This window comes from Solea senegalensis, linkage group LG1 (assembly GCF_019176455.1).
Source record: "Solea senegalensis isolate Sse05_10M linkage group LG1, IFAPA_SoseM_1, whole genome shotgun sequence".
Classification (NCBI taxonomy): Eukaryota; Metazoa; Chordata; class Actinopteri; order Pleuronectiformes; family Soleidae; genus Solea; species Solea senegalensis.
Window position 1 is genome coordinate 42786108 of NC_058021.1, and position 26641 is coordinate 42812748.

General features: G+C 40.3%; 3 protein-coding genes and 1 pseudogene across 3 annotated transcripts; 3 read left to right on the top strand and 1 right to left on the bottom strand.

Moving 5' to 3' along the window:
* Positions 1-9146: 9146 nt before the first annotated feature.
* On the top strand, positions 9147-17421 carry bpnt2 (3'(2'), 5'-bisphosphate nucleotidase 2). Its single transcript, XM_044029435.1, has 8 exons — positions 9147-9732; positions 10650-10722; positions 10929-11075; positions 11690-11849; positions 14640-14735; positions 14860-15021; positions 15358-15492; positions 15753-17421. The coding sequence occupies exons 1-8, from the start codon at positions 9614-9616 to the stop codon at positions 15893-15895; spliced, it is 1035 nt and encodes a 344-aa protein (XP_043885370.1). The 5' UTR covers positions 9147-9613; the 3' UTR covers positions 15896-17421.
* Positions 17422-18074: 653 nt separating this feature from the next.
* Positions 18075-25930, top strand: LOC122771886 (annotated as a pseudogene).
* Positions 19738-20242, top strand: LOC122771874 (histone H2B-like). The gene has a single exon (XM_044029444.1). The coding sequence runs from the start codon at positions 19758-19760 to the stop codon at positions 20130-20132; it is 375 nt and encodes a 124-aa protein (XP_043885379.1). The 5' UTR covers positions 19738-19757; the 3' UTR covers positions 20133-20242.
* LOC122771810 (histone H2A) lies at positions 22502-23163 on the bottom strand. Its single transcript, XM_044029438.1, has one exon. The coding sequence runs from the start codon at positions 23143-23145 to the stop codon at positions 22759-22761; it is 387 nt and encodes a 128-aa protein (XP_043885373.1). The 5' UTR covers positions 23146-23163; the 3' UTR covers positions 22502-22758.
* Positions 25931-26641: the final 711 nt, after the last annotated feature.

Here is a 26641-nt window from a genome sequence, read left to right on the forward strand (position 1 = left end):
TGAAAAACTATGTGGTAAGTGAAGCCAGGTTTACTGAAGGGTGTTTGTTAAGACACCAAATGCCTCTTTATTTTTTCAATAGTCCAAATAGTTAATTTATTGCTACACATCAACACATTGTCTTCCCTTCATAGAGGTATGGGTGGCTCTGATAGAATGATAAAAACATACAGATAAAATACATGCTGTATACAGGACTAGAGATGTTGTAAATAAACCAACAAATACCAAATGAAACAAATATCATTCAATACATCTCTATCAATAATCTGGACAGTTACAGGCCTATGAGCAAACCAGGCATACAGTTGAATACTCTCATACTGCCACCTACTGGTAGCAAGGGTAAACATCACTAATCATCTGTCAATCTGTGTGTCTAATACACTATTTGTTTCTCTACTCTCTTGGCTTTTATTTTGAAGTGTTTGCTTTTACTGGTGGGGCACCTGACTTCCTGTCCTTGACTTCGTTCCTCAGAAGGAAAAAATTAATAAATAAATAGTAAAAAAAACAAAATCAGGCTGTCTAATTGAATTTGGTTTTCTCATTTCTTGTTTTTTGATTTTGACAACAAAAACGGTGTTATTTTCGTTTATGGTTCAAAACGAAAAACTATTGTATTTCCGCTTTGTTGTTAACTGGTTTAAAGGAAAAAATGGATGGTCAAAATGTGCATGGACCAAATAGAGCAAAGAGATGAGGAAATATTCACAATTTACAAAATAAAAACACTTAACCCAATCCATTATCACAGGGATATTCAACTAAAGTTCTATTAGGTCCACTTCGAGAACATTTCCTGAAGCAAAGGTCTGGAACATCATAATGTCTAACTTGCGTTATTATTTAGTAGTGGGACATAAACTGAAGTAGTCTAGTAGTCTGCATTTATCAACAACTGACTGTCAGATCAAATATAGAAAGAACAATTCAAAACATTTCAACAATATTCATTGTCACTTTTATACAATTATATGGATATGTAACACTGAACATAGGTATTATTTTCTTCTCTCTTGAAGGGAAAGAAGGGCTGAATTATAAAAAAATAAATTGATGGAAATAAATATATAATAATCTTTAGATAAATAAATCAAAATAGACAAAACAAGACTAAAACAAGTGAAAATGGCTGCTGTGCTATTTTAACTCACTGTTCCACTCATGGTCATTACTATTGTTAATGCTATTGTTTTTCATGTTAAATGTTTAAAAACAGATTCAGGGTTATACATGTCTTATATAATTCTATATTTTATAATATTTTTTTTTTCTTTTTAAAGGAACAACCTGCTTCCTGCTCACAGAGACCTGGTCGGACCCGCCATATACAAAAGCCTGAGGCTGTCAAAAAAAGGTGAGTGACACCTTTTTAGAGATAATTTACGTCATTGAAAATGTTATGGCTAATTTTCATAATGTATTTAACTGATGGCAATATATCATATTAATTTAATCACACATATATAATAAGTTTTTTGTGTTTTTAAAGAGTGTGGCTGTATGAGGTACTGACATTTCTATACTTGAACTTAAAAGGCATTCCTTAAATCTTAATCAACTTTATTCTACATCATTTGTGATTATGTTTATTTCTTTGTTTCACTGTTAGAATAGAATTTATGCTGGTGTAGCGGCGTTGTACTCTAGCGTTGTTTCAGCTCTAATGTCTAATGTAATCTCACTGAAAGTGAGTGTTTATATCTCAGGCTGGGTGAACCATGTCTGTACCTCATACAAACACATTCTAGAACATCTTACCTAGTTATTTTAAACCTGTAACAGTATGAACTTGAACATTTTCAAGGCTGGAGACTGAACATTTGTTTGTTTGTTTGTTTGTTTCCCCCCAGATTGATCTTCATGAAGACTGTCAAAGAGTAGGTGTGATGATTTAATCCTGGGTGGCCGCTGTGTCCCCACTCTTTCTTGGCCGCTGTGCCTACATCTCTCTGCATTGTCCAACATGGCCACGTTCTTTTCATTCTCCTGCTTTCCATCTGTCGGATAGCTGAGGGTTGTACATGGAGCATTTGCCACAGGTTGGTTTTGTATGTTCCTGTCCACTTTGTTGGATGGTCTGAAATCTGGTCCTTGTTGGTTATATTTTTGTGCAACTGCTGAGCGAGTGATTTGAAAGAGTGAGTGTTTGAAATTCTCTCTCTAAATGAATGGGTTGTGTGTGTGACTGAGATGCCGTGATTGAATAGTTAAGATGGTGTGAGAATATGATTATGTTCAGCAGTTGACATTAAAGTAGATCTGGTGTCTTGAAGGTCTTAGATGCTTGATAAGTTATAATGCACTAACATTTCCTTTTTAGGTCCGTCTACAAAGGGTGAGTCCATATTTTTTTATGTCTTCTCTGGGGGAGGGGCTACCTTCTTGGCCTCCATGTGTGCTAGGGTTTGCAGAGTAGGGGAATAAACAAAAGAAAACTTGTGTGTTGTGTTTTTTGAAAGTGAAGGTACTTAGGTGTCGGCAACTGACTTGCTAGTCTGGCTGCTCACAGCTAACTACTGAGTTTACATGCAAAGGTAAGAACACGCCTCTCTATGGAGGCGTTTTCTTGCCCATTAACCTCTTTTTCTTTCCAACTCTTTCTTAAGTCAGTAAGTGACACACAGGCCGCGGGCCATCGCTCTTCCGGCCGCCGTGTCGATCTGTCCTGGCCCTCCTCGTGCCTTTCCTCACTTCTAAAAGGAAGAAATCAACTTGAACTAAAATATAGTGATGTTGGAGGACCAGATCTTAAATGAGGTTTAAATGGATGTTGGTGTACAGTCAAAGCCAGATGGTAGGAATAAAGTTAATGTTGTGCCTTGTACGCTCTGTCACAAGGTTTAGACTTCTTGGCCGCTGTGCCTTTTTTTTTTTTCTCTCTCTTTTCCAACGTGGCCATTAATCTACCGTTAGCCCTAGAGCGTTAAAGTAGATCCTGGTGATCTACAAATATAGTCCCTGGCTTTGGATGGCAGCCGTGCCTTAGCCTTTGTATGGCCATTACGTCCTTTAATGCAAGTAGGCCATGATCGCTAACTGTGCCCGTGCCTTCGTGACATACTTGTGTTCTTGTACGTCTGGCCTTGCGCGTATAGTCACTTTACATAGGCCAACATGGGTGCCCTCCGCGTCCATGCACAGTAAGTGAACTAACCTGTACTTTTCTTCTAGCATCAATCAAGAGGAGCACCGACATCCCTGCATGTCCATCTTAATTAGATTGCGTTTTAGTTACAATAAAATTTCAAATGTTAAGTGCAGTTTTTCTTTCTTGCTTGGCCGCCGTGCCGGGGGGGTGTGTGTGTTTGTGCGTGTGTGTGTGTGTGTGTGTGTGTGTGTGTGTGTGTGTGTGTGTGTTTGTGCGTGTGTGCGCTGACTTGGACTGACGTTAATCTGACCTTTGGACCAAGACTAACACTGCAATTGACTTTACTGCACCAGGAAGAGGAACAACATTTATCATGCAAGACTGACAAGATGCACCAATTAGACGACAAACAAATTCAATTGCTTTCAGAAACAGGTAAAATACTTACCTTTCAGGTAAGTATTAAAGGCCTTTGCCACATGATCTTTGTGGGTAAATCGTGTCCACTCAATTTTTAAAGTTAATTTGCATCTAAACATTTACAATGTCTGACACAATGGCATTACAATAATCAAATTTTTCTTTTTGCGTTACTGAGTGCAAAGGCCTTTATTTACACACTGACACATGCCAAGACTGCCATCATGGCATGTGTCTCTCTCTCGCTCTCCTTCTCTCTCTCCCTCTCTCTCCTGTGTGTCTCTCTCTCTCTCTCTCTCTCTCCCCCTCCCTCCCGTGTGTCTGTCTCTCTCTCTCTCCTGTGTGTCTGTGTCTTATCCGCCTGTCCTTTGTCTTTCCGTCTCTCTCTTGCTGTCAGTCTGTCTGGTCTCTATCGGTCTCGTGTCTGGTCTGTGTCTTGTCCGTCTGTCTTGGTGTGTCTCTGTCTTTCTGTCTCTCTCTGTGTCTGTCTGTCCTGTGTGTCGGATTTAGTCAGTTTTTTAGTCTCAGCTTAAATGGATGATTTTAAAGTTGATTAGTTTGAGGTGTGTGATTTCTGCAGGAAATTCTGGTACCTTTATTTTGAAATGGCTTTAATTTAAAAATGGAATTTTGGTCTTGAATCTCAGTTATCATAGTTGCAACTTGGACTGTTGTTCTTTCAAAGTCTGTAAAAATGTAGTAACTGATTATGATGAGCTAGACCAGGTCTTCCTTTATTCTCAACTGGTAATTGCTTTGATAAGATAACTGGTTCCTGATTTGATTATGAAGCTAAACGTTTGATTTACATGCAAGTGCAGTCACATTAGATTGCAGGTGTTATTCAGCCCATGGATAATGTTATGCTATACTTTAAATCTGGCATTTGTTGGCACACTTTTGTTATCCATTTAAGTCTTAAACTTAACGCACTGCCATCAGCCTTTGTAGTCGCTAACTGAAATCAAATTCAATACTGACTTGTCTCACTCTGCCAAGTTTATTTCCCTCTAAAGGAGTGGAACCTTTTTGTGTTCATAGTCTTTTTGCGCGTCATGTTGGGAGGCCTCCCAGCAGGGGATTTTTATCTTCCCCTGCAAAACTCTGCGTTACTCGTCTTAGGGATGCAGGGCTATCCTGCATAGTTTCTTTCAAAAATTAGATTGTAAGTTTCAGGATTAGAGCGCGTTTCTTTTCTTTAGGAGGACACAAACCTGGCAGAGAGACAACTCGGATTATTTAAGTGAAAGTTGCGCCAAATGTTCAAACTTTTTATCTTTCGATACGATGACTTTTATTCTGTGGGCTAAATTCAGACAGAAATCAGACAGAATTTGGCTTCATGTTAAAGACTGTTGTGCAAGTAAGTACCCTCTTGTAGCAGGAGTGAGCAGCTGCAGCTTTTTAATTTATTTTTGGTTATTTGATTTGTTTCTTGGATTGACTTGGTGTCTGGAGCTTTGTGGTTAACGGTGATCATGTAAACGTGTAAACACAAGTGATCTTTTGCCTCTTATTTGTGAAGCTGGCAGCTGGTTGAAATGATAGGACTTAATGGCTTGCCCAAAGTGGCAGCTTGTAGAGTCTTTAGGAAGATGCTTAATCCCAATGTCTTGGTTGGTTGCATGAGAAACTTCTATCTCTTAGATGTGTTGGCGAAGTTCCTCCTCTGATTTTTGTAGACTTGCCCTAAAGTTTCTCTCCGCTTTAACTCTTGTTGAGCTTTGCATTAAATGATTCCTCCAACTTGTCTCCATATCAATGTTTTTCTCCCTGCAGACTTCCACCACCCACTGCTGCTGTTGCGTCTGCTAAAGGTAGCCGTATCCTGATTCACTGCGTCTTCATGTGTTGGGTAAGAAGTGTCATTAGACTACTAACAATGTAAACACCTTTAAATGCTTGATCTAATTTACCCAAATGGTTCATCAGTTTAGGACAGACAATCATTGAATTTGACATTGTTGGGGTCAGTAATCTGACCTCTAAATGTTTGGGAAACCATGCAAAAGATCACAAGCTCTCTGCATGACCCAACAGCATCGATGTTTGAGTTATTTAATTGCTCAATTTTTAAATCAGTCAAGATTTTATGAGCTGGGTCTTCTTCACACAACAGAGAACAAGGTAAATTGAGTCGACTCGTAACATGGTAAGGCATTTCGTCTTTCCCCTTCTTCTCTGTGTGTGAGGAAATCTGGCCACGGGTCCTGACTGAGTGGCATACCATGACTGTGCAGTTTCCAAAATCAGACAAGGATCCATCTGATTTTGTGACTCGGCCCGTCGTGATATGCATGTATCTTCCTCTGAAACAAAGGATTGGAATGGACAGGTTTGTAGTGTAAATCACATCACATGTAGATGATGAAGCATTTGTTTAAATTGGGGTCAAGCATTTTCAGGTGTCTACTTTGTCAATACTCTGGTGCCACGTCTTGCTAAACACACGAGAAGCTCTGAATTGTGAAACTGCTGCCTCTTGCAGATGTAACAACAGCAATGGTTGTTGAAAGGATGCAGAGAGAGAAACTGAGATCTGAGGACAGGAAAGTGGAATTGATTTCATGCTTAGCAAAATGAGGGTTTCAGCAGAGGACCTTTTTGTGGCGAGACTACGGAATCAGAAGGAACGTTTGTCTGGGCAACTGTGAGATTTACAGTTTTTCATGCAGCCAACCAAGACATTGGGGTTAACATCATCCCAAATGGCTGGTGAAGATTGCTTCTAACTGTCAGTGTAGGACAGGAAAGGCAGGTAAAGGTTAGGGAGGGCATCCATCAGTGAGCTCTGACTGGACCTGAGGACCTGTCACACTTGACCAGGTGAGCTGCCTGAAGATTTGTCATTTGTTTACTCCTTTTTTTTTTTTTTCTTGTGACTTATCAAATTCTTCCTTGTTTTGAAGACATGAAGGCTGCAGCACATTCCTGGATCAGAGGACTCCATGTTGGACACCACAACCCTAGAGATGTCCCGTCCTGGATGGCTGCGGTGATGACCTAGCCCGAGATGAACCGACCCTTCTACGACGAGGACTTCGCTCGAGATGAACCGAACCTTCTTCGACGAGGACTTCGTCCAAGATGAACCACCTCTTTTCCACGGGATGTCTTCAGGTACGTTCTTTCAGATGGTACTCAATGTTTAATCCATATTTACTTAATACTAAAGTGTACTGACTCTTATTTTCTTTTATTTTTTGTTAGATGGTGGACCTTGCCAAACTGTACACATGCCTCAATGGCTGCTACGTCACTCTGCCCAACAGGACATGGTCACTGAGATTGTTTTTTATTTTTTAAATGGACGTTTAACCCCACCCTGTCCCCACTGACCCACAACCACACATGACAAAACACTGCACATGTGATGCATCACCACACTAAAATATGCATGACCCAACAGCATTGAGTTATTTAATTGCTCAATTTTTAAATCAGTCAAGATTTTATGAGCTGGGTCTTCTTCACACAACAGAGAACAAGGTAAATTGAGTCGACTCGTAACATGGTAAGGCATTTCGTCCTTCCCCTTCTTCTCTGTGTGTGTGAGGAAATCTGGCCACGGGTCCTGACTGAGTGGCATACCATGACTGTGCAGTTTCCAAAATCAGACAAGGATCCATCTGATTTTGTGACTCGGCCTGTCATGATATGCATGTATCTTCCTCTGAAACAAAGGATTGGAATGGACAGGTTTGTAGTGTGAGTCACATCACATGTAGATGGTGATGGTGTACAGACACTGCTACTTTCAGCCTGTAATGTTAGACATTGAAAACTTGTATTTATTGCCTTCTTTATATCAAGTAAAACTTTTGTTCTTAACTTTATGGTTGACTTGTATTTTTTCTGTGATGAGTGTTATTTTGACAAATTAGTGCTTTGAACTTAAAGATGTGGAATTCTATTAAAAAGAATTGCACTGATCTGTTACTGTAGACTTGGCACCTTTTGACACTGCTCCAAGTGTTTGGTTGATCTTAACCAGAAAACTCAAACCCTATATGGATTTGTACAAGGTTTTAAATGGAATATAATAAACTGGACTCTAAAGCAGGGAATGCTACAGTGGATGGTGATGCTGCTACTTGCCCCATCTCACAACTTCCTTACTGCTAGCTACTAACACTAAACATGGCTAATGCATAAAAATATGCCTCTGAACATTAGACTACTTTGCTTTAAAATGCCTTCTTTTAACTACAGATGTATTTTTACTATTATATTTCATATGGCTTTTCATGTTATCTTTTAATTCGGTCTTTACCATTTTACGCTTAAAGGTTTTATTTTTCTACTATAGAAAGCACTTTATAGAGCTGTTTTGAAAAGTGCTATTCAAATAGTTATTTGAACAGTGTTGCAGTACCATTAACACCAGCAGCACTATGAGCAGCCACACATGGTAGGTGATGTGAGGAATCACAGCCAGATAACGCTCCACACATTAGTGCAGGAAAATATTCAGTAGTTAAATAAAACACCAAAGTGTGAGGCACAGATGTACAAGATGTTTCCCAAAGTAATGATCAGACTTGGGACAACAGCGCGGTGGACAAAGAAGTCAGTGGCTTGTTGCAAGCTGCAAACACTCGTGACCCAAGATGGAGAGAAGTTTCAGCATCCAGCGCATCATGAATTTGACAGGAAAAAGAGATGATTGACATTTTGGTAGTGTGATGATGCTTTTGTGGAGAAGGGGGCTGATTTTAATTTTCTTCTTCTTATTTTTTAATTTCTTATCAATTCACCAGTCCAAATATTTTTTTCGATTCCTTGGACCAGAAAATTTTGAAAAATGTTGATCACTGTTTCTATATTTTTCCAATAACTCTTACAGTTTCAATAGAGTTCTATGCACCTTGTGCTCAAACCCTAAATAGTGCCGCTTTCCTTCACAGTAGATGTGTATGAGTGGATTTTATTTTTTTATTTTATATATTTTTTTAAATATCATTACTTAAGGCTTAGCATCCATAATTATGAAATACTATCCCATTATGACTTAGTATCTCCTAATTATGACTTAGCATATCATTTTATGATATTGTATCTCATTACTATGACTTAGTATCTCATAATTATGATATAGTATCTCAGTATTATGACTTAGTAGCTCATTATTATGACTTAGCATCTCATAATTATGATATAGTACCTCATTATGACTTAGCATCTCATTATTAAGACTTAACATCTCATAAATAAGAGTTAGTATCTCAGTATTATAACTTAGTAGCTCATTATTATGACTTAGCATCTCATAATTATGACTTAGTAGCTCATTCTTAGGACTTAGCATCTCATAATTATGATATAGTACCTCATTGTGACTTAGCATCTCATTATTAAGACTTAACATCTCATAATTAAGAGTTAGTATCTCAGTATTATAACTTAGTAGCTCATTATTAGGACTTGGCATCTCATAATTATGATATAGTACCTCATTATGAAGGTCATTATTAAGGCTTATGACATACTATGACAGACCAATGATTTACTAATATATATTTGTATTTTTCACTTGGAACAGGACTTCCATACATTTGAGTTTGAGACCCCTGCTGTAAAAACATTCTTGTATTTTTTTTGGTGACCCGGAAGTGAAGTGTGACCTCCTGGCGCTGCGTACGTAGCGCATATACGAGAGAGGGGAAGACGATGTGTGAACAGAGGGAGGATTGTTGTCTGACTGCTGCCTTCAGAAATACGCAACACTCGGCCCAAACCGGCTGTCCGTGAACTACCACGACATTACGGAGCAGCCACAGGACGTCAGAAACGGAATGTCACCGCAAACTCTGTCACGGCGGTCTGTTGTAGAGCGCGAGGACGTCGCGCGATGCTAGCAACCAGTCGGAATTAGCCTGTGTGTGTGTATGTATATGTATGTGTGTGTGTGTGCGTGTGTGTGTGAGAGAGAGACGGTTGTTTGACAGGTTGAGACAGTTGTCCTCACAGTGTGACAGTCTTTATCTGTGTGTGTGTGTGTGTGACAGCCACGTCACCTACAGCTCACACTACTAGGTTGTGACAACTTCAGACTACTTGTCTCGTGACTGTTAAACTTCAGAGGTTCGTCGGGCGGACATGGCTCCGATGGGTATCCGACTGTCTCCGCTTGGCGTGGGGGTGTTTTGCCTTCTCGCCGTCGGCATCATCTACCACCTGTATGCCGGGGTGATCTCCAGCCGCCTGTCTGCTTTCAGGTCAGTCTCTTCTCTCCGTGTAACCTGCTAACGTGGTCGTACACTGCGTCAGTTAACAGCGTGTGTGTGCGTGTGTGCGCGCTTGTATCACAGTCCTACGCCAGCTGCTTAAAATCGAATTCTGATATATATCGTGATTTATTACTTGTTTCACACAATTTTGAAAATGTTCTCCCTCAGAATCGTGATATTTCAATTATACTTAATAAACAGAAACGGCACAATTTGCAAATTAACCTTAACAATATTTATAAGTAATTATTACTAATAATAATTTATAAGTGTTAACCAGAGATGGAAAGCATTGAATTATTCAATGAGTCACTCAGATTTGCACGAGGGTCTCGGGAGTGCTAATCTCAGTTGACATAGGGCGATAGGAGGACTCGCATCCTGGACAGTTCTGCAGTTCATCGCAGGGCCACACATGGAGACAAACAACCATTTACTTCCAGACCTATGGTCAATTAAGAGTGTCCAGTTTACCGTATCCCCATATTGCATGTTTTTGGACTGTGGGAGGAAACCCACTCACACACGGGGAGAACATGCAAACTCCATGCAGTTATTCCGATCAGGTCTCGAACCCGGTCTTCTAGCTGCAAATGCCACAATGGCTAAAATTTGCAAAATGGGAAATAGACTAATATTCCATAGACATTTGCCACCTGGTGACTGTTAAATAAATGGTTTCTTCCGCTTTGACTTCAGGGAAAAAATATATGAAATATTATTAAATATAAATGGGAAATGGTATGTAGTTGTACACACAAACAAAAAATCTGTTAAAAGTGTCATATGTTGCAATCAAGTCGCATACCTTCTAACAGCTATGGTTTCCTTGTATTTGTTATTTTTCCACTTGGCTGGTGTTCTGTGGTGTCACACATTCTTTTCCTGTATGTTTGTCTCTGCAGACAGAAGACAAATGTGGATCTGAGGGACCTGCTGGCTGTTTCAGTGGAGGCGGCAGTACTCGGTGGCAAAGAGGTAAAACCACTTTAACCCCGGGCCGCTCTGTGCTCTCAGGTTAAACAGGTTCTCTGAAGTTTTCAAATCTCTGTGTGAGAGTTTTATTTTACATTCTAATAATATGAAACGGACTCGTTTTACAGTAACTTAGAATTGTCACCCATATTGTAACAGTTACAGCTAAAACAATGTACACCTGTGGCACTGTGTTTTGTCCTCTGCAGGTGAAGAAGGTGCGCAGTGACAATGGTCTGCAGGAGCAGTCAAAGGGCAAGACGAGGGAAGGAGCCAATGACCCTCTGACTTTGGGCGACCTGCAGTCTCACAGGAAGATGTATAACCTCATCCATAACACCTTCCCTGATGTCACGGTGAGCACGACCACTGTGTTGCTTTTATGCAAGATAAAATACAACCCTGTTACCCGTGTCCAAACCAACTTCTGACCTGACTCCACTGCCTAACCTGTGTCCCACATATCCAGGCAGTTCTGTTTCAGCACTGGAGCATGATCTGACTCCGGCCCCTGTTCTCATTAGGCCCGGGTATTCAGATTCACAAGGTCCTTATTCCATTTGTGTTTCCATACCAATTTTAGTTGGTCATGAAACAGATTTTAATATGACCACACAGTGAAACTCTATAGTACAGTCAATGGTGATTCAAACATTAAAAATCCATATTATCGACAGCTTGAGGTCATGTGACTATCATGTCTACTCTTTTTGTCTACTAATAGTCTCCTAATAGATTTGTGCAAAGGATACAGGAAACGTCATATATTAAAAGATCAATCTAACGATTTTATAAGTTGATATCGGATCCAAAGAAATATTGATTATGAAATGGAAAATGTCTAGAATTTCCAAATTTGGCCCAGAAGGCTGGACCTTTCCCACGTTTTATTCAAATATAGTCAAACTGGAAAATGTGTAGTCTGTGGCACAGGACCAGGATAATTCTGTCTGCATGTGTTTGTTGTCAGGTGTACAGTGAGGAACATGACAACGTGGTGGATAAAGAAGCAACCTGGAGCCGTAACCTTCCAGCTGATATATTAGAAAGGATAGAAAAAGGCAAAGAGGTTCCTGCTGACAGCGTCACGGTGTGGATCGACCCTCTAGACGCCACACAGGAATATACAGGTGAGCTCATCACACGACTTTACATTGTGATACATTGTGTAATAATGTCCCACCTGTAAATGCCGTACACCTTGAAATGTAAGACTCTACAAGAACTTCACTAGAACCCTTGTTTTCTTGGGGAAACAGGTTCTGAAAAGCTTCTCACTTTGTAAGGACACATACACTGCATCACTGCTACTTTAAGAGACAAGATAGCGGGAAGAAATAGAAATAGTTAATTGTCAAGTTTAATTCACAGGCTGGTAATAACTAACTAACCATTTTGGGAGCCCCTCCCACCGGATGAACACAGACGGATGTCCCCGCTTTGTTACACAACAGATGAAGTGAGACAGTCCTGCCATCTCTGAAAGACTCCACCCATATTGACTCCGCAATCTAACTGTAATTGGTTTGTGATCGTGGTGCATGCAGCTTTAATGTCCATCCTCACTGATCGTAGCAAGTAATACTGTTGACACCCGACATGCAAACATCCTGGATGCTTCTCCTTTGATCTTGTGTCCATAACCTGCCCTTTATTCACATATATAGACATAGAAGTAGTCTTGGAAAGAACAGTGGACTGACAGAGGTTGAGAGTGCAGAGGTGGATCCCAGTGCAGAAGGATATAGTGCAGGGGAGGGGGTAAAAGGTAAGTGCTAGGACAGAAGATGGAAGCTGTTCTAGATAGACAGGGATGCCTCTGTTGTGGTAGCGCTCGGTAGGTCATTCCACCAGCGTTGACTTCATGTTTGTTTATATATTTTTCTAACTGTAAACATGCATCTGGTGTTGGTTCCTCTGTGCGTGTGCAGGTGACAGAAGAACACGGGAGTGAATCAAAGCTTGATTTTTGTCCATTTTTTTGTATCATTAGAAGAAATAATTGACATGGTGAACATTGTTAAAGGAGCTGTGTGTGATATTCTTAATGCCAATGAATGAACACACTCTCCAGCATCCTCCTTTACTGGCAATGGCCTGTGAACTGACTCCAATAGAAACCCCTCAAAAGCATAAAAAAGGAGTTTTAGTAACCAAAGCAGAATGAAGATTCAGAGTGTTGCGGGGACGGTCTTCTCTGTCACCTGTTTTGGCTGGAGCTCAGGATGTTTGCTAGGGACTGTCACGGGTCTCAACGAGCAGCGTGATGAGGCTGCAGTTCACTCAAGGTCATGTGTTGCCTGGAACAACAGGTTTTGGAACTGCAAGTGAGTTAAAGTGTAAAATACTGTGAAGTCATCTGACGAGGTGGTCTCTAATCTGTCCAAAGGGCATACAGCATTCATGCAGCGCAGGAGTGTGTCCGGTTCAGATCTGGTAGTAATATCTGTCCTCAGTGATCCAATAATGGCCAGGATCGCTCCAAGTACAGGTCTGAACAGTCCCAATAAATCCTTAGATCCGATCACAGAAACCACATGTGAAAGTGGTTTGAGGGCATGTGTTCACATTCCTGAGCGTTTAAAAATGCTAGAAATGTTCTCAAACCACATTTAAGACTTTGACGTCTTCAGGCGTCACTGATTTTGTTTTCTGTAATCAGTGTACATATGTTCATTTATTTTATTTATAAGCTCCACAACAATTGTTGTACTTTTTTCTACTGGTTAAAACTTTTTCACTTCTCATCTTACAAACATGACATGTCATGTCATGACGTCAGAGTGTATTTGAATAAAGGCCGAGGAACCAGATGTGATCTAATGTGGTCACAGTCGAGAATGGCTACGACTAACAACAAACCATTGGAACGATTGTGAAACTTTTTCAGTCCGTGTGTCGAGTTTACTCAACACTGACATCGAGCATTAAAATGTGGATGTTTTCATGATTCTAGATGTTTTAGATAAACAGGAAACAGGTGTAAACTGCAGCAGTACTTTTAGTTCTGCTCACAGCAAACCTGTTTGATGGCTCAGAAATAAAAGCTGAGGAGATGCAGCTGAACTGGTTTGTCCAGTTTGTGTCCAGGTGAACGACATATGGGAGGATAGTGATTTGTCCCTGTTAAGTCAGTCTTGTAAATGAAGCTTCATGTCAATAATATTCTGTATTTCATTCAGATTTTTATGTGACAAGTGATTGGTAAAGCAGTTGTTTTCAGTGTAACAGAGTCATTAGAATCAGTGAATGAATCAGTGGTAGTTGTTGGAGATTAACACACATTTTTAGGATTGTTAAATCTTTTTAACTGATCTACAGTTCGGCATTGTTCGGCTTGACTTCCTGTGACGGCACTCAGACCATTCAGTATCGCCTCAGCACGCTTGGAAACTCGCCAGAGCAGGTACTAAAAAAGTACCTGGTACCAGGTGCTTTGCTAGTGGAAACGCAACTGAACCGTGCCGAGGCGAGTAGAGCCGGTGGAAACACGCCTTACAGTATATCTCCTCCTCCTTTGTCAAACAAAGCTGAATTGACTTGTTGTTTTAATCCCTGGTTTCTCTGGTCTTTACTTAAAACAAAACAAAGAAAACACATCACACCCATCTGTTGGTTTTACATGTTAAACACTATTCAAGAAGCAGCTAAACGATCGTTATCCATCATGTAAAAACAGAACTTTACTGTGGAAAAGCACCGCAAGAGCCAAATGGCTGGAAAAACACCTTTTTAATTAAAATATCGGTATATGATGCATTATATAATCTTATCTCACAGGTCAGGATAAAGATATTTTGCTGTGTCTTTATTTTGTCCCACCTGCAACTTTGCAGACAGCACAGAGATGCATTTTAGGCTTTTCACAATAAGATGAAAAGGGGATTGAAAAGATACATTTTGTTTGTGTCTCTCCACAGAGAACCTTGTTCAGTATGTGACCACCATGGTTTGTGTGGCCGTCGATGGTAAACCAGTCATTGGTGTCATACATCAGCCGTTCACTGGCTTCACTGGTAGGCTCTCCTCTCGGTGTTCTAACATCAAAGTACATTCCTAAAATGTCCCGCTCATTTATGTGTGTTTGATAGATGAAGACATTTGTGTAACTTTTGATTTTGTCTGTTGAATCTCCTGCAGCCTGGGCGATCGTGGGCCAGGGGTCAAATGTGCGTCCACGCTCCTCTTATAAGATCAACCCTCCGAGTGTGATCGTGTCGCGTTCCCACTCTGGAAAAGTGACCAGTTATATCCGTGACGCTTTTGGAAACAACACAAAAATCACACCAGCAGGTGGAGCTGGTGAGTAAAGAATGATTTCTCTTTTTTCTAGTTTATCTAGTATATATATATATACATAGTAAAAAATAATATTACAGGCTATTAAATAATTTTATTATTGGAATATTATATTAATACTATCTTATTTCTAACCCCATTTCTGACTTGTATTAAGAGAATTTTATATTCACTTACACATATATGTCTGTAAAAAGAGTTAATGACTTTGAGTTCTATTTTGAAAAGGGATTGTGGGATATCTGCCCCTCTTTATAACCGTTTCTGACCTGTTTTTGTTCATGTTTTACCCTCTACTAAGCTTAGTGATGTGACACCTGTTCTATGGTGTTTGTTCAGGTTACAAGGTTCTGACACTCCTGGAGATGCCTGCAAGTGAAACAGCTCCTATAGAGCAGGCAGACGTTTACATCCACATCACCTTCATTAAGAAATGGGACATCTGTGCTGGTGCAGCTCTGCTGACTGCACTGGGTAATACAACAGCCATTATTTCCCTGTCTATTTGTTTCCTTTTCACTTTCTCACTGATTTCAAACAACAATCAACAAAATAATAACCCATCCTACTGTTTGACAGTCTCTTAACTCTTTATAAAACAAACAAAAAAGACCAGACTGGATTTACTGTACAAAAAATAACCCAACTGGACGCTACTGTCCTTTAGCTCGAGTAGATGTTTTTAATAAACGTGTATAGTTCACCGCTCTAAAAACAGGTCTTTCTGATCGTAGGAGGTCACATGACGACTCTAAAGGGAGACCACATCGACTACAGTGGATCGGAACTCAACAAAGAAGGCCTGGCGGCCAGTGTGGGTGTTGACCACAAGACCATTCTGGAGAAACTACCAAACTGGGACCCAGCGAAGAACTGAAAAGACTCGATGGTTGTCAGGCTGTGAAGAGAGCAGAACACGTGACAGCCATTTTCCTTCCAACTATGATCTGTCTGCTAATATTACCAGGCTGCACGGCTTCATCGTCACGGGTCACCAAACATCTACCAGTCAGACATGGCTTTGGATTCACTGAGCAGAACTGAGGAACCAGCAAAGCTGCAACTGGAAACTACTGCAGTAGTGCGCCCACAGTGAACTCTAAACAACAGACGTGATCCCAGAATCAGTTTTCCTTCATCGTGACAGGACAACGGGACAAATAATGTGAAATATTATCCTGAGAAGCACAATATTGAACATAACAGATGCTTTTATGTGACTCGTTTCATCTTAAACACGTAAGACTTGGGCCAAGTCGCAGGAACGTCTTCCCTTTCGTAATCCGATCAGAGGAGCAACTGTCCTTCACTCCACCTGTCACAAACACAACACTCTCTACACTACGCGTTTTAATTTCTATGACCAGAATACTTTCATTTCTTCTTTGTGTGCAAACGCTTTTATTGTGAAATATTTGCAGGTTGTGTATTGCACAGCTTCCTGTGTTCAGTAAAGCACATGGACTGATTTTAAAACAGCGGACACACTCGCTGTGTGTGAGACACCACTGTCACACACACACACGTCACAAACAACACACCAACCACGTCATTATCAGACACGAGGGAGAAACAATGGCACACAGTGTGCTTCTTTATTTACAAACCGTCACCGTGGCAATTTAATTTGCACTTAAATGTTAAGAGAAAACTCCACCTTCATTTCAGGTGATTGCAGGCAAAGATTGTGAGCTGGAACTTCTCTGACGTCATCAGTGCTCTACAGAATGAATGCACACACATTCACAAAAGAGAAACACTTGCAAATGGAAAGTCTTCCAAGAAGTGTAGAAGTTGTTCTAGCTGCAAAAGCGGGAACAAGTCCACGTTGAAGTACTGTGTATGTATTTTACTCCGTCCGTTTAATACGTCCCAATACTTTTTTGCATATAGTGTATGAAAATATTGATCATTTATCTAAAACAATAGTGATTATGACAAATCATAATTTCACAAAGTCCACAGAGGAGTAGGTTCGCCAAGCTGTTAAAATATATTGTAGCCAAACGGCTGCTTCCAGCATTAAAATGAATGGTTAAAAAAGGACAAATCAAGGGTATATTCACGATAAAGAAATTAAAAGCTTAAGCAAAATATGCTTATTCTCTATTTCCTTTTCTCTGGCATTGGATTAGAAGGAAAACTGCAGAGAGTGATATTTCTTGTCTTCATCTTCTCACAGTAAATAAAAAGTTAAAGAAATGTCTTTAATCTTTCGTTTTGCTGATCCAGTTCCAGATTTTCTACCATCATCTCATCTTCATTTCTTTGTACATTTGTAATAATCAGACGAGTGCTTTTGTTAATGGAATTGTCTGTTTCTGCTCTAGCCCCAAGTGACCTCTTTAAGTTTGAAAATCACTGTATGTCGGTCATAATAAAGACGTCATGTACTTCGATTAATTCATGTGTGTGTGTGTGGGGGGTGGGGGTGTGGGTGTGGGTGGGTGTTTTTTGCTGCTTTCATTGTTTGGTAACAAAGTTACGATGTTCATGCCAGGTTTAAACACAAACAGGTGGCACATTTTCTGCCTCTGTTGCAGAAACTGCACAGATTAAAAGTACACACGCATACATGTATGCAGTTATCCTTGATTTCATTTCATTATTACAGTTTAACCAAAACCTGATCTCAATCTTTAAATCTGGACCAGGTGGTTGGAGTCACTTGTAACCGATCCCATCCATGATGTACAGCAGGTAAAGTAAAAATAATGTGTCTTTAATCAGCGTCTTGTCACAGAGACAAAGAATGTGTGTGAGAGACGTCCTCGTGCTGTATGTTATATTTGTTAGAAGCAGCTATTTTAAGGACATGTACTGTCTCCATGACAACAGCAGTGTTAGTATTTTAATTATTCGAACCAAACATTTAGTTTAAGTTAACTGACAATTGTAGCAACAGAATCTATTTGAGTCAGTTGATATTTTTCCACAATAAAAGCTCTGAACTCGACAAGCCACTATTTACTCTGTTCTCCTGTTGGGGGCGCTGATGCACCATAGACTCCTTTATCCAGCATGAACACACACCCACAGAGGAAGAATATTGCGCCTCTGTCTTCAACCAGGTCCTCAAACAGACTTTGTATAGCCGTGAAATCTGAGTTTCTTCATCACATGTGTTTGTGAAGTCTATCACTAGATAAGTAAACATGAGCGGACGCGGAAAAGGAGGCAAAGGTCTGGGTAAAGGAGGCGCTAAGCGTCACCGCAAAGTTCTCCGTGATAACATCCAGGGAATCACCAAGCCCGCCATCCGCCGTCTGGCTCGCCGTGGCGGAGTGAAGCGCATCTCTGGTCTGATCTACGAGGAGACTCGCGGTGTGTTGAAGGTTTTCCTGGAGAACGTGATCCGTGATGCTGTCACCTACACCGAGCACGCCAAGAGGAAGACTGTGACCGCCATGGACGTGGTTTATGCTCTGAAGAGACAGGGAAGAACTCTGTACGGCTTCGGCGGTTAAACTACGCTCTTCACTTTGTCATCAACAACAACAACAACAACAACAACGGCTCTTTTAAGAGCCAAACACTTTGTCTATGAGAGCTCAGTCTTCTGAACGCGTTTATGAAAATACTGTTTTACTTTATGGAGCTGAGGAATCTAATGTGTACAACATAACAAAATAAAACAAGTATAGATTCATCTTAATCAAATTTCACTATAGCAATGCGAGGAAGAGGAGCAGTGGCGTGCACAGACATTTTTTTTTGGGGGGGGCAGGTGCTCGGTGAAAAATGAGAGCACAGCATGTGGAGCTATCGGCTGCATGATAATATCAGTTTTTTTTAAAGAGAGAGAGCAAATGATGTAATTGGGATTAAATCTTCTTCCCGTGAAAAGTATGTTGCTGATTGTGTCACTGAGAGAGATCAATATTGTCTCAACCACTGCTCAATAGTTTCAGTCATTAATAAAAAATGATAGTGAGTGTGTGTTCAACTGCAATAAAGTATTCTGATCCTCAACCTCATCTTCTCATCCTTTTCATTTTCTTTTTCTGCCTCACTCGACTACTCAACAACAATTATTATATACATATATGTATATAATATATTATATCTGTATCAGTCAGTCATCATCTACCGCTTTATCCTCCACCAGAGGGTCGCGGGGGGTGCGTGGGGTGCGACCCTCTGGTCCATCGCAGGGCCAGAGGGTCTGTGTGGCCTATTATATATGTATATATATCATATATAACATATAAAATATATATATTTATATAATAAAATATTATCTAATATATTATACATGTATATAATTTGTAGTATTAACAACTCTTGAAAGTGAAGATATTTTTATCTCATTAATCTCAGTCTAACAACAACAACAACAACACTGTAATGCATTGACATGGAGGCATCACGTTCACGTTGAACTGAAATGATACAAAGATTCTAAAGAATTTCTTCTTCCTTTAACCAGAGGTTTGATCGTCATGATTCACTGAGTTTCAGTTTCTCAATGTTTCTTCCTTTTAATAAAGATAATTAATAATCATGAAGATACCGAGGCAGAGAAATATTAAATGTCTGAAGGAAGAACTGAAGCACAGTAAAATGTCTCCAGTGTGTTTCAAACAAAGACAACACTATCTCCTGCACATCCAACCGCAGTGAGAGATTCAACCAATCACAGGAGGGGGAGCACACAGTGGTGTTTGCATGGAGCCTTTATAAGAAGAGTCTCCCCCGCCTTCACTTCATTCATTCATTCATCTGTGTGAACAGTAAGGATGCCTGATCCCGCCAAGACCGCGCCCAAGAAGGGCTCCAAGAAAGCCGTGACCAAGACCGCCGGCAAAGGAGGCAAGAAGAGGAGAAAGAGCAGGAAGGAGAGCTACGCCATCTACGTGTACAAGGTGCTCAAGCAGGTCCATCCCGACACCGGCATCTCGTCCAAGGCCATGGGCATCATGAACTCGTTCGTCAACGACATCTTTGAGCGCATCGCCGGTGAGGCGTCTCGTCTGGCTCACTACAACAAGCGCTCCACCATCACCTCCAGGGAGATTCAGACCGCCGTGCGTCTCCTGCTGCCCGGTGAGCTGGCCAAGCACGCCGTGTCCGAGGGAACCAAGGCCGTCACCAAGTACACCAGCTCCAAGTAAACACGCGTCCGAATACAAGCGCGTCAACCCAACGGCTCTTTTAAGAGCCACACACTTTATCTGAGAGAGCAACATCATCTTTGTACTCTGTTCTCGTACAAGCGCGTGTCTCTGCTTATCTGTGTGTGTGTGCGTAAATGGATGCTTAGGAGTTCTGGAACTGAGTCTTAATAATTTAGTTAAACATTAAAATGAGCATTCCAGTTTGTGAGTGAAGCAAAGACTCGTTCAGAGAAACTCACTCATTGAGGGAAGTGAAGAAAATGCACAATAATTAAATTATCATTTGCACATTTCTGTATTGCATAGTTTTGTACCACAGTTGGATTGGCACGACTATTTATGTACTGTTGGTCTCACTAACTTCATTTAGTGCAGTGGAGACTAAATGATCTGCCGCCAAAATGTGAAAGAAACAAAGACTCGTTCAGAGAGAGAAAAAAAGATCACGCATCAGAAAACACGTGATGTTCTCTGCACATACACAATAATGAATGAATGGTCATTAAATGTTGTTCACGACCACAAAGAACACAAATGATTCTTTTTATTAAAGTAAAATAAAAAGTTTATATTTATAATGGAACAACACTATTCTAATAATATAGTTTTCCTCATCAGAATGAGCTATTGTCTTGATGTAAATGTAAATTGTTTAAATCTTTTAATCATAGTCCACATCTCTGAAGCAAAGACAGGGTTTATTTTTTAATGTTTTATTTTCAAAAGAAGAGTCTCATATTTAACATCATAGTCTGATGACTGACATTAACATTCACTGTGTCACACGTGGAGATGGTCACACATGAAATAATGTAACTATTGTTGCATGAGAGTAACAAGACTGTTGTAGACGTAAATTGTATTTGCTCAATTATACTTCTGACATTAAGTATCTTATATATATCTTATAACATAGTATTATGTGTAAATATAGTAGCGATGTCGTTCACTGAATATACAGTACAAAGTATATTAATATTATTATATGGTTCTAGAAGTACAGCAGTAATCGCTTTATTAAATGTATCATTGCATCATTATTAATGGACAATAACATCAATGTATTTACAGACCGCAGAATAATTGAATTTGTAGTAACACATGTAATATTGGTTTATTCCAGGGTTTAGAAAGTTATCGTTATTGTCCCATCAGACATCAGACTTATTTGAGGACACGTGTGTCACATTCATATCATAATAAGCCTCAACAAAGTATATGTTATTGAAATATCTATTTTGAGTATATTGTGGTACATTATAAAAGGTTATATATACTATAAACAGTAAATGTTTATTTCGGTTAAAAATACAGTACACATTACACCACCTGAACAGCAGGTGGCACTGTAAACACAGACAATGAAGGAAGTATCAAGCTCCGGTGCTACTCACGCACTTGAGAATAAATCTGTGTCCGGAGCTGACAACAGTATTTTTCTGTTCCTTTCTTCGTTGTACTGCAGGTATGTAAATATGTCCAAAATGCATCTACTTATCATTCCGGTAATGTTTAAGATACGTGGTATGAAAGTTGTATGTGTTTGTTTCTATGAGATGTTATGTGAAGAGTTAGCTAGTACAGTTAGCCAAGCTAACGCTAACGCTAACGGCCGAAGCTACATGTTTACTAGCTTTGATATCCAGCTTCTGTAAAGCAACCAGCAGAAGTTACAACAAGTACTGACGTGTCAATGTGTTCACAAGATTTAAAACACCTGGTTTTACAGGTATTCATTTAGTTATAACTGTATCAAAAATGTAGTTGTAACTGTATCATTCATTTAGTTATAACTGTATCATTCATTTAGTTGTAACTGTATCATTCATTTAGTTATAACTGTATCCTTCATTTAGTTATAACTGTATCAAAAATTTAGTTATAACTGTGTCATTCATTAGTTACACAAGTTATTTCTTGTGTCAGGGAAAGTAAGAGACTTACTTTATTGCACATGTGTATTAAAGGTTAGAGTATATTGTGAAATTGTATGTACTTCAGAATAAATCTGTGTACGGAGCTGACAACAGTATTTTTCTGTTCCTTTCTTTGTTGTACTGCAGTACTACAGCTTGTCTGCTGCTGGCCCAAAATAAATTATGCTGGTTTATTGTTATTTTTAATACATTAGCTTCATATTTTACTGAGACCGTTCATAAAACGATTTTGTAATAACTAAAGAGACAAAGTTACAAAGCAACATGTGTAGTATTGTTTATGAAGTTGTTGTTACATTTGAAGCATTACCTAATGAAACGCGGATGAAATACTTTTGTAAGTCGCTTTGGATAAAAGCGTCTGCTAAATGACAATTAATGTTACATGTAAAAAATACACTGAAAATCTGAACTACAAAATGTCTCAAGGTGATTTACAATGGTAATAACTCTATAAATTGTTATCATTTCTCATGTATATTCTGTTTTAATAGCTACACAAAATGCTTAACTCAACTGCAAAATCAAACAAAAATAAAATATTTATTATTTATTACTGACTAAGCGGTTTATGACGTAATCTCACAAGAGTTTTGCTGTGTTTTTAAAGAGGATGAGCAGTTTGTCAGAGTGAGTGTGTGTGGCTCTTAAAAGAGCCTTTTGTTTGTTGGTTGACTTGTTGTGGTTTACTTGGACTTGGCGGCCTTCTCGGTCTTCTTGGGCAGAAGAACAGCCTGGATGTTGGGCAGCACGCCGCCCTGAGCGATGGTCACTCCGCCCAGGAGTTTGTTGAGCTCCTCGTCGTTGCGGACGGCCAGCTGCAGGTGGCGCGGGATGATACGGGTCTTCTTGTTGTCGCGGGCGGCGTTTCCAGCCAGCTCCAGGATCTCAGCGGTCAGGTACTCGAGCACGGCCGCCAGATAGACGGGGGCGCCGGCACCAACACGCTGGGCGTAGTTGCCTTTGCGCAGCAGCCTGTGAACACGACCGACCGGGAACTGGAGTCCAGCACGAGAGGAGCGGGTCTTTGCCTTGGCGCGGGCTTTTCCGCCGGTTTTGCCTCGTCCTGACATGATGACTTTTACTGGAGTTTTCTGACTAACGCAGAGAAAGAGTGGTTGACAGAGCGCAAACCCTCCTTTATATGTCCACGAAAGAGCGGGAGACTCCTGCCACACCAACCAGAGCAGAGCAGCAGAGAGGGGGAACTCACCCTGCGTTCTTCAAGGCACTCTTGTCCAATAAGCAGCGGGGACTCGGGCTCCTCTGGGCGGCGCTGCGCGCCAAGAAGTGCCGCTCACCACCAATCAGGAGCCGGAGGACTGAAGCAGCGTCACCGTGTCATAGCTGCTCCCGCAGTATAAGAGCAGAGAGTCGCTCGTGTGTGTGTGCGTCACTTTTTCTCCCTGTTGTTAGACACAAGCAGAAACATGGCAAGAACCAAGCAAACCGCCCGTAAATCTACCGGAGGTAAAGCTCCCAGGAAGCAGCTGGCCACCAAGGCTGCGCGTAAGAGCGCGCCTGCCACCGGCGGCGTGAAGAAGCCTCACCGTTACAGGCCCGGTACCGTGGCTCTGCGAGAGATCCGTCGCTACCAGAAGTCCACGGAGCTGCTGATCCGCAAGCTGCCCTTCCAGCGCCTGGTGAGAGAGATCGCTCAGGACTTCAAGACCGACCTGCGCTTCCAGAGCTCCGCTGTCATGGCTCTGCAGGAGTCCAGCGAGGCCTACCTGGTCGGCCTGTTCGAGGACACCAACCTGTGCGCCATCCACGCCAAGAGGGTCACCATCATGCCCAAGGACATCCAGCTGGCCCGCCGCATCCGTGGAGAGAGAGCTTAAACTCAGCTGCTGCTCCACTAACCTCCACCTCAACGGCTCTTTTAAGAGCCACCTCACTCTGAACTCTAGACAACAGACCTCTGCTGCTTCAACACATTTATCTATTGATTTAAGTTACTTAACAATGACATATATTGTCTTCCATCATAAATAAACACACACACGATTTGTTACAGCATCACAAATATGTGGTGAACACCAACACAACTACTGATCAAACTCACAGTTCCAGTAGATTCCTCATAGAATGTGTCCTCACTTCAGCTTCTCATTGTTATTACTCCTCATTATAAGTACAATAGTTATAACATGGTCATTTTATTTTTAGAATAACAATTGTGATAATTAATCACATAATTATGTGTTATGTTTGTTAAATCAGAATCTCCACTGCAGACACCAACTTTAATCTCTGACCCTTTTTACAGTCAGTGTGACTCTGACACTCACTTTATTTTGTGACTCTAGAGGACAAACCACCAAATAATATAATCATAATAATAATATAAATAATGTCTTCCAGGTCAGACATATTCACTTTAGGGGCTGTCCACACAAAAAACAGTCTAGTTTTTTTCACAGTTTTTTTTTCAGTCACTAACCCATACTTCAGATACTTAACACAGACTCACACCTACAAAACACAATTGGCCAAATGGATAATTGTCTTCTCAAAAACATATTTTGTTAAATATATACTAACTCTTCATTTCAAAATAGAACACATCTTTCTCTGCACACACTAACTTTACCAAAACACTGGAAATCTGACTCAAAATGAAATTATTCTGTCAGAGAATAACACTTGTTTTCACTTCACAAGGTACATGCAGTCAAAGTATACCAGGTTTCAAAAACACTGGCTATTGTTGATATTACAAAAACTGCATTGACTGTATGACTTTTACTGTGTACTACAGGAGGTACAGTAGAAATACTGTTTACAGCATAATAGAACAGAAAGAAGTTTTACAGTATCGCTTACAGTGAACAAAATATCCATGAAACACACAAGAGCATTCTGATCAAAAACAAACTGTATTATCAGCTGAGATATATTGTTTTTGAACTGATATCATTGCAGAAGCAGAGGTTTTTATACTGTATCTAAGGTTTGGAATATTGTTTTTTCTATTGTGGGATGTTGTGTGTTAACATTTGTAAATTATTCAAAAACAATCCATCATTTTGTTGGGAGGTATAGATGTCTGTTAAGAACATGTAAGCATTGTGGAAATGTGTTCACTGACTGCATATTGTGTGAAAAATGACATGAAATGTGTGAATTCTAATGTGTGCTAATTGTGTTTAGTGTTTTGAAAATGTGAAAAGTGGACAAAGGCTTGTTAAAGACTGAAAAAAACTGTAATGTTTTATTTAGGGAGACTTCTGTGACATGCGGTCAGTGACTCTCTTCTCCTGTTGGGGGCGCTGATGCACCATAGACTCCTTTATCCAGCATGAACACACACCCACAGAGGAAGAATATTGCGCCTCTGTCTTCAACCAGGTCCTCAAACAGACTTTGTATAGCCGTGAAATCTGAGTTTCTTCATCACATGTGTTTGTGAAGTCTATCACTAGATAAGTAAACATGAGCGGACGCGGAAAAGGAGGCAAAGGTCTGGGTAAAGGAGGCGCTAAGCGTCACCGCAAAGTTCTCCGTGATAACATCCAGGGAATCACCAAGCCCGCCATCCGCCGTCTGGCTCGCCGTGGCGGAGTGAAGCGCATCTCTGGTCTGATCTACGAGGAGACTCGCGGTGTGTTGAAGGTTTTCCTGGAGAACGTGATCCGTGATGCTGTCACCTACACCGAGCACGCCAAGAGGAAGACTGTGACCGCCATGGACGTGGTTTATGCTCTGAAGAGACAGGGAAGAACTCTGTACGGCTTCGGCGGTTAAACTACTCTCTTCACTTTGTCAACAACAATAACAACAAATAACAACAACGGCTCTTTTAAGAGCCAAACACTTTGTCTATGAGAGCTCACAGTCCTAATGTATGGATGCATATATTTATGTATAATTTAATTAAAACATGAGAATATCAATCTATTGATACGTGCAATAGCATGGTTCTGTAGATGTCATTACATTTTAATTTAATAATACATTTCCTTGTCTCCTCCACTAAAAACACTAATATTTGAGAAGTATGCAAAGAACAGATTTGGGTCTGAAACATACATTATTTTGAAAAAAATATGAATGTATATTATTTTTATAGCTGTGTACCAAATGGTGCTCCATGTGTGTAAATACTAGGATTTCATTTAATCTGACAAAAGGAATAAAGAAATGCAAAGACCCATATTCCTAGAATACAGGCCGATCCTCAATCCTCAGGCCGAGGAGGAGGTGTAGCAGCCATTTTTAATACTAGATTATTAATAAGTCCCAAACCCAAACCAGGATATTTATCGTTTGAAAGCCTTATTCTTAATCTATCTCATCCTAGTTGGAAATCACAGAAACCAATTATAATAGTCACAGTTTATCGTCCACCTGCACCTTATTCAGAGTTCCTTTCTCTGAATTCTTATCTGAGTTAGTGCTTAAGACAGATAAAATCATAATTGTAGGGGATTTCAACATCCATGTAGATGTTGACTGTGATAGTCTTAGCTGCGCATTTAACTCGCTGTTAGAACAAGCCATCAACCTGTCAGTTAGATCCTATCCCCACTAAATTGTTTAAACATGTGTTTCCTTTAATTAACAGCT